We start from the raw sequence: 12344 nt of genomic DNA on the forward strand, positions 1-12344 counted from the left end.
TACGCTGAAAGCAAATACTTAACTTGTGCGTAGATTACGCACACATATTTTCACTTCCCGACGACAAAATGACGTTAAATAACTTTTACGAACAAAAACTACGTTTGACAGACAATAACCCAGTTTACATTAAAAATTACCGATTACCATATTCCCAGCGTGAAGAAATAAATCGCCAAGTTAACAAGTTATTAGAAAATGAATTAATCGAATAAAGTCTATTCGAATTATAATAGCCCTTTAATTGTCGTTCCAAAAAAAGATACTAATGGTAAAAAAGCATACCGTATGTGCGTAGACTTTCGCGCTGTTAACAAAAAATTTATTGCCGATAAGTTCCCTCTCGCTCGAGTTGACGACATTTTAGATAACCTCGGACTGGGCGAAATATTTCTCAACCTTAGACCTTTTTTCAGGGTTTCATCAAATCCCTTTACATATTGATTCACGTGACGTTACCTCCTTCAGTACGGACCGAGGAGCATTCAGATGGAATGTATTACCGTTTGGGTTAAATGTAGCACCAAATTCATTTTCCGTATGATGACAATTGCTTTTTCCGGTATTCCGCCTAATGTGGCATTTCTTTACGTTGACGATATAATCGTTATTGGATGTAGTGAAGCACATCACATAAAAAATTTAGCGAAAGTTTTTGAGACTTGTCGAAACTTCAACCTAAAACTCAACCCTAGTAAATGCAATTTCCTTCGGCCGGAAGTTACATTCCTAGGCCATAAATGCTCAGCCAAAGGTCTGTTGCCAGACGACACCAAAATAAACGCTGTTAAAAAATATACAAAACCGACTGATAAAGATGCGGTTCGACGTTTCGTCGCGTTTGCTAATTATTACAGGCGGTTTATACCAAATTTTGCGTCTCTGGCAGCGCCTTTAAATAAATTAGGCAGGAAAAAAGTTGAGTTTACTTGGGACAGTGCGTGCGACAAAGCTTTTGAATCGTTAAAATCAGCTTTATTTTCCCCAAAATTGCTACAATACCCAGACTTCACAAAACAATTTATTATTACTGTCGATGCCTCGAAAGTTGGGTGCGGTGCTATATTAAGCCAAAACAATGACGGAAATGATTTGCCGATATGTTTCGCGTCAAAATCTTTCAATAAAGCAGAACAGAATAAACCGATAATCGAACTTGAACTTTTAGCTATATATTTTGCGATCAAGCAGTTTCGACCGTATGTTTACGGCACTCACTTTACGGTGAAATCTGACCATCGACCCTTAGTTTATCTCTTTAACATGAAGGACCCGTCGTCAAAGCTTGCTAGAATACGCTTAGAACTGTCAGAATACGACTTTACAATTGAATATATAAAAGGAAAATCGAATGGAGGAGCGGACGCATTGTCACGGATTACAATGGACGAACTAAAAGACTCAACTAAACAAGTTCTAGCGGTAAAAACAAGATCAATGATGAATAGAACACAATTAAAGTACGATAGTGAATGCAATGACAATATTAAATTACAGGTTTATGACAAATTTTCATATGATTTCTCAAAGAAAATACCCTGGGTGAAAACAGATATAATGTATGATAAAAATAATAAAATTTCAAATTTTCAAGCTTGTGCACATTTAAAACACAAAAAACTCGAGCTGCTTAATTTTACGATTGTTAACGAAAAAACGAATTTCGATGAGTTACCTTCGCGGCTTGAAGTCGAAGCCAACAGTTGTAATATTAAGACGTTAGAATGGCCAAAAAATGAATTATTTTTCAAATATTTTACAATTACGAACTTAAAAGATCGCGGAAACAAAATTTTAAAGAACTTAGAAATTATATTGACGGATCCAGTCGAAACTGTGACCGACGACGAAAAGAAACACCAACTTATGACAATATACCATAACGACCCAATAAGTGGAGGACATTGTGGACTCAAAAGATTATATGCAAAAATCCGAACGAAATATTTTTGGAAAAATATGACCCGCGACATATCAAAATTTGTCAAGAATTGCGAGAAATGCTTACTAAACAAGCCAAAACCAAAAACAAAAGAAACCCTTGTTTTAACGTCAACACCTATCAAACCTTTTGAAATAGTGATAATTGATACAATAGGGCCTTTGCCAGAATCAACAAGTGGTAAAAAGTTCGCTGTTACTATGATTTGTGATCTGACAAAGTATCTGGTAACCGTTGCTGTTCCAGACAAAAGCGCCAAAACGATCGCCTCTGCTATTTTTGAAAGTCACATACTAGTATACGGCATAATGAATTCAATCAGATCAGATTTAGGAACGGAATATAAAAACGAAATATTTTCGGAACTAACAAAACTCTTGAAGATTGATCATAACTTTTCGACAGCACACCATCACGAAACAGTGGGTACTATTGGACGAAATCATCGCGTTTTCAATGAATACTTACGTGCATACCTAAATGAGACTATTTCAGATTGGGACATTTATCTTAAGTATTTCACCTTTTTGCATAATACTACTCCAAATTCTGTTTTTGATAATAAATTTACTCCATTCGAACTAGTTTTCGGAAAAACACCGGCTTTACCGCAAGAATTGAAAAAGGATAAAATTGATCCAATTTATAATGTTGAGAATTATGCAAAAGAGGTTAGGTACCGGATGCAAAAGTCACATGCAATAGCCAAAGAATTAATTATCAAACATACAATCCGTAACAAGACTTTGTATGATAGACACTCGCGTCCAGTAGATATTAAAGAAAACGATCTCGTTCTAGTACAAAAAGAACCCCGAATTAAACATGAAAATATATATCAGGGTCCTCACGTTGTAACTAAAGTAGATGGTGTTAATATTACTATTTTCGATAAAGAAAAAGATAAAGTAAAAACAATCCACAAATATAGAGTTCAAAAAGTTAGTTGAAACTTTCATCTCAACTAATTATTATTTCAACATATAACAACAACATGTATATGAATTTCTCAAGTCAAGCAAACAAACAAAAAAATGTGTAAAATGAAATATTCACTAAATAGAAATTATTCACCAAATGAACACAATCCATTCATTTATATAAACGCAATATTATAAATACTAGAGAAAAATGCTTTAAATGTACTTTCGTTTATTTATAAGAAATAAAATTGTAATAACTAAATTACAATACTTTAAACTACAAAAGAAAATGTTACTTAAGACTACAAAATTTTTAATGAACAAATATTGTACTATAAAATACTTTCAAATAAAACATTAAAATGTATAGTAAATACTTCTGAAAACAAAAAAAATATTCAATATAAGACTAATTTAATTTTTTCCAATTCAATTAGTTTAGCCTAATACTCATTACCATTAAGTAATTTTATATAATGTATATTTAGTTAGCACGTTATGGAGTATGCATTTCCAAATTGCTATGGACGAACGAATAAAAGGGGGGAAAGAAAATTAATATAAAATATTCGTTCCTCCAAAGCAATTTGACATACTATGTGGAAAAAGATTTTACAAGTCTGATCACCTTGTAAAACTTCTTTTCCCATAGGCGGTTGGTGTAATGGCACTACACGCGATGTGGTAACATCTTACATGGCAACACTTATGTTGCCCAAAATAATAAAATTACATCGCGTGTGTTGTCACCACTGCCGAGCTTACGATCCACATTCGTTCTAGAAGGTGTATCGTAGCTCGGCTTCCAAGAAGCCAGATTCATTCGGAAAACGCAATTTAAACCTGACGGTCATAGAAATAAACTAGAACTGAAAAATTAATTGAAAAAAAAATAAAAGTCTTTTTAAAAAACGAAAAGTAGTTTACCGCGTGTGTATAATTTAAACTCAAAGTGAAGCGGCAAAAAAAAAGTAAGAGCTGGAGTGTTGCAGATTTGCAGGTCTGCCGTTTTTCCTTGCAGATTAAAAGGGTGCATCATCAAGTTTATCTGAGTGTATTTTGGTGTACCAAATCGTACGCTATGCTTGCTTTTGTAAGACGTAACTGTTCAGCTTTCTCGGATCCATACACGCTCAAGATGCTATATACTTCATTAGTAAGATCTCGGATTGATTACGCAGCCCTCATTTGGAGACCGTTTCACGTAACCCATATTAACCGTATAGAGCGAATCCAAAAAATATTTATTAAGTTTGCACTCCGTTCTTTAAACTTTACTGATCCTATACCTCCCTACGAATCCCGTTGTCAACTTTTATCCCTGAAAACTTTACAGTCCAGGTCTTCCTTTCTCTCTTGCAGCTTTGTGTATAACTTGATAAATTATACAGTTGACTGCACTGCCCTACTGGAGAAACTAAATTTCTTTATTCCTGCGCGGAATCTCCGACACGTCCCTCTGTTTTACACTGAGTTTCGTAAATTTGATTACCTTAAATTTGCTCCCATACCAAGAACTCTATCTGAATTAAATAATATTCCTAACTTCGACCCGTCCCTGTCGCCTGGAGCTGTCCGGAGCCTACTGTGTAATTATTTTAACTAATTACTTTAACTAGTTCCTAAGCAATTCTTTTCTGTAGTCAGTAAGAAATTAATTGTTTCATATGACTTAAAAATAAATAAATAATTAACCTACACGAAAGAGAAAATTGATTATGGACTGCTAATCGAATTAACGTGTGAAAATTGATTCCATGCGTGTGGACGGACGGACATTGAACGATGGGCGGGGTAGAATGAAGGCGTAGGCGACACGCGGCTTATAGTTCGCGGTCGACAACGATTCTGGCCACTTACGACCATGGTAGGGAGGGAAAATGATCGTCGGCCATATAACACCAGTGGCAGCAAGAGCCTTTGAATGGGGTCGAGGTAGGGGTGGGGGAATAATTAAGGGTGGGTATGTGGTGTACCTATCAAACAGAAGAGGGGTACGAGTTTTTGTATGGTGCGGTTCCATGCAGCGGTGGTCACAGCAACCCACAGTCCGACGAGCTAGCTCGTGCTAAAAGCAAGCGTACCCCGCAGCGAACCGAGCATTAGGGTGGATGCGGGCGCAGAGTGAGAACGTCTTCGCGTTGAAAGGAAGGAGGTGTGGCATCTGGCAACCCGCACGTAACAAAATGTGTGAGGTAGAAAAAGACAAAACCATTTCTATAATAAATCAGAACTGCCAACCTTTTAATGCAATCCAAACCCCTTATTCTAGAACCCGAATTTTCGTAATTCGTAATTCCTAGCTGCAACCTTTGCCGAAACATGTGCAGCATTGCCAGCTATCAGTTGTTTTTCAAAGATAGCTGAATGAAGGAAAGCAAAGTGGAAAGGAATTAAAAAAACACTCATCATGAGCTGGTTTATTGTAAAATTGGTTAGTTTTACATATTTTGAGGAAAATTATGGATTCTGATGTATTTGCAATTATAGCAGCAGAGTAAGCGGGCGCTATGGCAATGGATTTATAAAGTTATGCGGAGCTGTCGGGCATAGTAAACATGGGCGCATCTATGTCAGCTTCTGGTTGAATGCCTGAAGCTCTGGTTCTCAATCCAGTTAATGCAATAACAGCTTCTTCCAAGCCATAGAAAACATGCACTTTGTTAGCTCCACCACCTGTTACGCAAAAAAGCTTTCTCGTTCGTTTTTAGGCAAGCCATTGTTACGAATTTCGAAAGTTCGAAAATACGATTCGGATTGCAGCATACTATTTCTACGATTCGTAGCAAAATCCGAATACGAAAGAGTTACAGAATAGGGGTGAGAGTTTGTATGAAGTAGAGAAAGAAGAAAGTATTTATATAAATAACTAGAAGTTTTTAACCAAGGATCGAAATATACTCAGCGCTGCATTTCCAAATTGTACCAAAAAGGTCTATGTGGTAGTGGTGGCAAACTATCGATGGCACTATCGATAGGATCGATGGGACATCTGGGACATCACTATCGCAACTTTCGATGGCGACCACTATCGGCCATATTTGAAGTTTGATACTATCGAGGAATTGCCATATCTATGTATGATTTTTATGCACCATAATACTAGATATCGCGTTTCAAACGCGTTTGTGTGAAATATTTTATAAGTAATACTCGTACGGATAGTGTAAATAAGGACAAATATCTAACTCATAATGTAAAGGGTAACGTGTTTTTTATAGATATGTTTATATTGCACTTGTTTCATTATATGTAATAGCTTTCTTTTTGTGTTCTTCCGAAAGTGAAGAAGAACGTGACGGCAAAAGAGCAAAGCCCAAAATATCTTCGGTATATTTGAATATTTTTCTTTTGTTTCTTTAAAGCTTATTAAATTTTTATAAAAGCCCAGATTACCGTCTAGCGAAAACCATGTAAAGATAAATTTCAAACTTTGTGCAACAATTTATAAAATGCCTCACAGTTTCACCGAAATTTCACACTTTGGAATCAGAATTTTGAGAAAAATGTTTGGTGTGCAATTTTATAGTCCATTAGATTTTAGTATAATAAACAGTGTCACGCGTTTTCTTCGTTTCATTCGTTTTTTAAGTGGAAGTAAACGCGTGACACTGTTAGCAAAAAAATTTTCAAAAATCANTCCATTAGATTTTAGTATAATAAACAGTGTCACGCGTTTTCTTCGTTTCATTCGTTTTTTAAGTGGAAGTAAACGCGTGACATTGTTAGCAAAAAAATTTTCAAAAATCAACGAGATTCTTTAGCAACTTGAAACCTGCAATTTATTATATTATTTTTATTTAAAGAAATTAGTTAATATTACCTTCAAACGTAAAATTTACATGCCATTTTGTTACACTCAAATTAAAAAAAATCGTTCANTAACGTGTTTTTTATAGATATGTTTATATTGCACTTGTTTCATTATATGTAATAGCTTTCTTTTTGTGTTCTTCCGAAAGTGAAGAAGAACGTGACGGCAAAAGAGCAAAGCCCAAAATATCTTCGGTATATTTGAATATTTTTCTTTTGTTTCTTTAAAGCTTATTAAATTTTTATAAAAGCCCAGATTACCGTCTAGCGAAAACCATGTAAAGCCAAATTTCAAACTTTGTGCAACAATTCATAAAATGCCTCACAGTTTCACCGAAATTTCACACTTTGGAATCAGAATTTTGAGAAAAATGTTTGGTGTGCAATTTTATAGTCCATTAGATTTTAGTATAATAAACAGTGTCACGCGTTTTCTTCGTTTCATTCGTTTTTTAAGTGGAAGTAAACGCGTGACACTGTTAGCAAAAAAATTTTCAAAAATCAACGAGATTCTTTAGCAACTTGAAACCTGCAATTTATTATATTATTTTTACTTAAAGAAATTAGTTAATATTACCTTCAAACGTAAAATTTACATGCCATTTTGTTACACTCAAATTAAAAAAATTCGTTCGCACTATCGAGACTATCAATGGCAGCGCACTATCGAAAAAAATGACTATCGGCACAATCGATAGTGACCGAAAAAAGTATCATCAACTATCGATAGTCTTCACTATCGATAGTTTGCCACCACTACTATGTGGTGTCAATGTGCTTTCTGGTTTTAAATTGTACGAAAAAAGCACAATTGTGGCAACTTTATCATCACTGCCACATAATCAGATATCCTGATAACCAGGCGAGTGTGAACAACCTCTATTTATTTTATAAAAATCAAGTTTTCGGCTCATAAATTTTTATAAATATAAACCTGAGAAATTTAGCGTTATTATATAGTAAAATATCGTGGAATTTGTATCTTTCGAGAATACCAATACATGGGAGGTCAGCGTGAAAATTGTCCGTTGTCAAAAAGTTGCAAAGAATTTTTGAATGTGGTTAACAGTAATGAATGTACTAGGTTTGGAAGAAATCGGTTAGGCGCGTACATAATTCATGATAAGTGGATTTGACCACGACCATTTAAAAAAACTTATTAAATACCAAAATTTGTGTTTATAGTTCACTCTATATGGGGCGTTCTATACCAAAACGGACGGGGTTCACACTTTATGTGTTTGATTTGTTTCAAATTTTTAGGGTTGATGCACAAACATAAATAATAAATAAATATGAAATTTGAGCTTGATTAATACGTTTTTAAAAACTTCACAGCATAAAACCAAAACAAATAGATTTAATAGTTTTCCAAATATCTCGAGAACGAGGTGAGGAAAAAAATTGAAAAAAAAATCACACATACACACATTATAAATCTCTATGAAAATATATATAAAAAAATTTTTTACATACAAATTTTTTGTTAAAAAAATAGTTTTTGAAAATATGCCTAAAAAAAGTGAAAAAAGTTATAATTAGCATTGCGCAATATTTAAATATAGTATTATGGGGTGCACTCTACAATACTATGGGCTGTGCATTTTTTTTACACCGAAGTTGAATAAAATGAGTATACTACAAACTTACAAATTTTTAAATTTTTTTTTGTAATTTTTTTGAGTATGCATTGTTGTAGCGCATTAAATTTTAGTACAACGAGGTATTTAAGCTATTGCGTTAATTTTAAATATTTTTTATGCTGGCGCTTTTTGGACTTTTTTCTTATGGAAGAAAATGCGCAAACCCGTTTTGAAAGACAATTTAAAAAAATTAACGACCATTTTGCAATCGCTTAAAATTTGCACTTAAGTATACTAAAATTTAATATTTTTAATTTAATTTAATAATTTGTAAATTTGTGATGTACTCATTTTACTCAACTTAAGTGTAAAAAAATGCATAACTCAAATTATTGCAGAGTAATACATAATACTGTACTTAAATATTTCGCAATACTCAGAGCTATCATTGTGCCTTTTTTTTGTGATGGCATATTTTCAAACACTAATTTTTAATCAAAAAATTTGTATGTGAAAAATTTTCCAAGAAAAATAAATTTTAAAAATATTTATTTTGATAAAGAATTTTGGTGTGTGTATGTGTGATTTTTTTTTCAAATATTTATCTCGCCCCGTTCTCAAGATATATGGGAAACTATTAAGACGATTTGTAAAGTTTTTAAAAGGGCTTTAATCAAGCTCCAATTTCATATTTATTTATTATTTATGTTTGTGCATCAATCCTAAAAAAAATTTAAACAAACCAAACACATGAATTGTTTTAGTATGGAACGCCCCATATATAAATTTTTATTAATTTGGCAGCAGTAGTTACTTAAATGTCGCAGTTTTCATTTCAAAAATACCGTTATATGGAAGGCAAGTGCAGATTTGATCCGATTTTACCCATTTTCAATACCAACCTAGCCTAGGCAAAGGGTAACAAGTGTAGAATTTTACTGCGAAATGTCATTTAGTTTCCGAGAAAACGAGTTTTGACCGTTGCTCCATAAAAGCTGAACCACTGTGCAATGTAGGATAACAATAAGGGTATCATATAAAAGAAAAAATTCTGTAGAATTATGACAGAATACATTTTTTATGCATGAGTACGAATGGGTATAGAAAGTGTCCTTTAAAAATGTTGTCCTAAATAGCCTTCTTTAATCTGATGTTGGAGAAGATAATAAGGGCTGCAGAACTGAACCGCTCAGGAAAAATTTACTACAAGAGCGTGTAATTGCTGGCTTATGCCGATGACATCGACATCATCGGTAACAAAAACCGCGAAGTCTGTTCTGCCTTTTCCAAGTTGGATAGGGAAGCAAAGCGCATGGGTCTGGTGGTAAACGAGGACAAGACGAAGTATCTCCTGTCATCAAACAAACAGTCAGCACATTCGCGCCTTGGCACCCACGTCACTGTTGACAGTTACAATTTCGAGAAAGTAGAGAATTTCGTTTACTTGGGAACCAGCATTAACACCGATAATAATGTCAGCATTGAAATCCAACGTAGAATCACTCTTGCCAACAAGTGCTACTTTGGACTGAGTAGGCAATTCAGGAGTAAAGTCCTCTCTCGACGTACGAAAACCGCGCTCTATAAGTCACTCATCATGCCCGTGCTGGTATATGGCGCAGAAGCATGGACAATGACAACATCCGATGAGGCGGCTCTTGGGGTGTTTGAGAGAAAGATTTTGCGGAAGATTTACGGTCCTTTACGCGTTGGCGACGGCGAGTACCGCAGACGATGGAACGATGAGCTGTATGAGCTTTACAACGATATGGACATAGTGCAGCGAATTAAAATACAGCGGCTCCGCTGGCTTGGTCATGTCGTTCGAATGGACACCGACGCTCCAGCTCTGAAAGTATTCAACTCGGAACCCGCTGGTGGTAGCAGAGGAAGAGGGAGGCCCCCACTGCGATGGAAAGATCAGGTGGAGAAGGACTTGGCTTCACTTGGCGTTTCCAATTGGCGTCAGTTGGCACAGAGGAGAAACGACTGGCGTGCTTTGCTGAACTCGGCCAAAATCGCTTAGGCGGTTACAGCGCCAAAAAAGAAGAAGAAGAAGAAATAGCCTTGAAAATTTTCAATATATTTTTTTTTTGTTTTAGGACTAATATACGCACGACCTCATCATCTAAATTCGTCCTGCAAACTATATTAACTAAAAATGAGTAAAGTTATTAAAAGCGCATTTTCAATACTTATTCGTCCCTGTAAACCAAAAAATTTTAATGTTTTTTAAACTCTACCGAATTTCCCCCCTCATTTGATATAGTTACGCCACTGCAACAATGTGATGCAGGTTGGCGCTGCAATTACAATGAACATAGCTATATGTACTTACTCTAATCTCCCCTCGATTTGAGAGTGAAAATATCTAAATGCTGCTGTTGCATGTTCATTCAAAACGGACGGATCAATAGAGCTAACGAAATCATTGATGAAATTGTTAGATGCGCTTTTGTAAATTAGTCGGTTCTTTAGCATATTTTCCAATCCAAGGAATATAGGTAACCACTCATAGTAGCTTATATGTTGATATTGTGCAATATTTATTTTACGTGCCTCCTGAAATAGTGTCCGATCGTTGTAATGCGGATTCAGTTTAGCCAAAGTATCAGCGATGCGATTGTGCTCTCGCAGTAAAATGGTATGTAAAATGGCTAATCCGGGATTCTGATTTACCCGAATGTCACCAGCTTGATAGCACACCTCACCGGCCGGGGCGGCATCGCAATCACCAGTGGCATTTCGGGATGGGGGAAGGTATTCACCCCCACTTCGTTGATCCACTAACATTCGGCCGCCCTCAAAAGACCGTATCTCACTATTTTGCTGTATAGAATTTCCGTAAACAAGTGAGAGATCGGCATAAGATGATACAGCACTCAATTGCTCTGCTGGACCATTATTATATAAACAATTAATGTCACGGTCTGTTAGAGTTCGCACAAAGTCTAGGCATTCTGTACCCACTTGGGAGTAGGCGGGATCGTTAGGTGGTATCACAATAGGATAACATGTTGAATGTGCTTCATTCGTGGCAATAAGGCGACCTTCATCAGTACAGCAACGTGTTGGATGTTTCCCTTATTGATTGTAAAACGAATAGTTTGAAGCAACGAACTATTTATGATAACATTCTTAATAGGCTCAATACTTACTGGCTTGGGTTCCACCAGCCTGCATGCTCATGTCATGTGTTAATATTTGACCCCACTGCATGTTGACTAATGTAAATTGTGGATCCGGAACATCCAGTTCCCCAAAAACGACTAGTGAAATAAGTCTTGCATTCGGCAACTCTTCGCCTGTTATTGATCGAGACGGCGACGAAATGCCATCCCCGTACTTCGATGATAGCAAGCGTCCGTATCTAGAAAAATATAATAGCTATTAGAGATTGAAATATGCATTTATACGGGTGACTTCCAAACAAATTGCTATATTTGCTATTGCTAATCAAAGCGATTTCATACCAGGTGGTGTTAATTGAACAGCTGATTTGATTTTTTTTATTCGCCTTACATCAAGAATTTTTTCATTACAAATTGCGAATCTAACAATAATTATGAAAATTCTAAAAACTAAAAGTTTGTGATTTTCTTTGCCACTGCTTGGAAATCGTTTATTTTTTCAAATTAAATATATTGAGTGCAAAATTACAATTGGTGAAATATATCGCTCGTGCTAGTACACTGAGGGAAAAAAATTTTAGAATTAAAAAAAAAACGTGCTAAATTTATAAAAATACGCATATGAAAGAGCACCAACCCAACTCGTTTTAAATTTGAGTATGTACGTTATAAAATATGTCGTTGCGAAGTGCACAGATGCTTTTTCGTTATACGAAATAAAAATTAAGAAGAAAAAAATTGAATTTTATTTTCCGTCTGATGGTAATTATACCCGGACGCTCTTGGCAGCAACCAATTGTATCAAGCGTCGTTGCACACTCAGCTACAGCCATACATGTAAATGTGTTTTCAAATGTTGAGTTTGAATCAACATCACAGCGCGCGATTAGTGCATGATGTCGTACCATGTATGTACATATGTATGTATGTATGTGTTGTCACCGCTTTGCAT

General features: G+C 35.3%; 1 protein-coding gene across 1 annotated transcript; it reads right to left on the minus strand.

Moving 5' to 3' along the window:
* Positions 1-10595: 10595 nt before the first annotated feature.
* On the minus strand, positions 10596-11800 carry LOC108368156 (peroxidase-like). The gene is made up of 3 exons (XM_017622942.1): positions 11784-11800; positions 11420-11631; positions 10596-11344 (listed from the first exon to the last, which is right to left on the minus strand). Exons 1-3 carry the CDS (start codon positions 11798-11800, stop codon positions 10596-10598), a joined length of 978 nt encoding a protein of 325 aa, XP_017478431.1.
* Between the last annotated feature and the right edge of the window lie 544 nt (positions 11801-12344).

Source organism: Rhagoletis zephyria, unplaced genomic scaffold (assembly GCF_001687245.7).
Source record: "Rhagoletis zephyria isolate East Lansing unplaced genomic scaffold, Rhagoletis_zephyria_1.1 Rzeph_scaffold_02979, whole genome shotgun sequence".
Classification (NCBI taxonomy): domain Eukaryota; kingdom Metazoa; phylum Arthropoda; class Insecta; order Diptera; family Tephritidae; genus Rhagoletis; species Rhagoletis zephyria.

Coding starts and splice junctions, on each gene's coding strand:
- LOC108368156 (XM_017622942.1), bottom strand. Junction 11,345..11,419: donor GGCTGGTGGAACCCAAGCCA/GTAAGTATTGAG, acceptor ACAATCAATAAG/GGAAACATCCAACACGTTGC.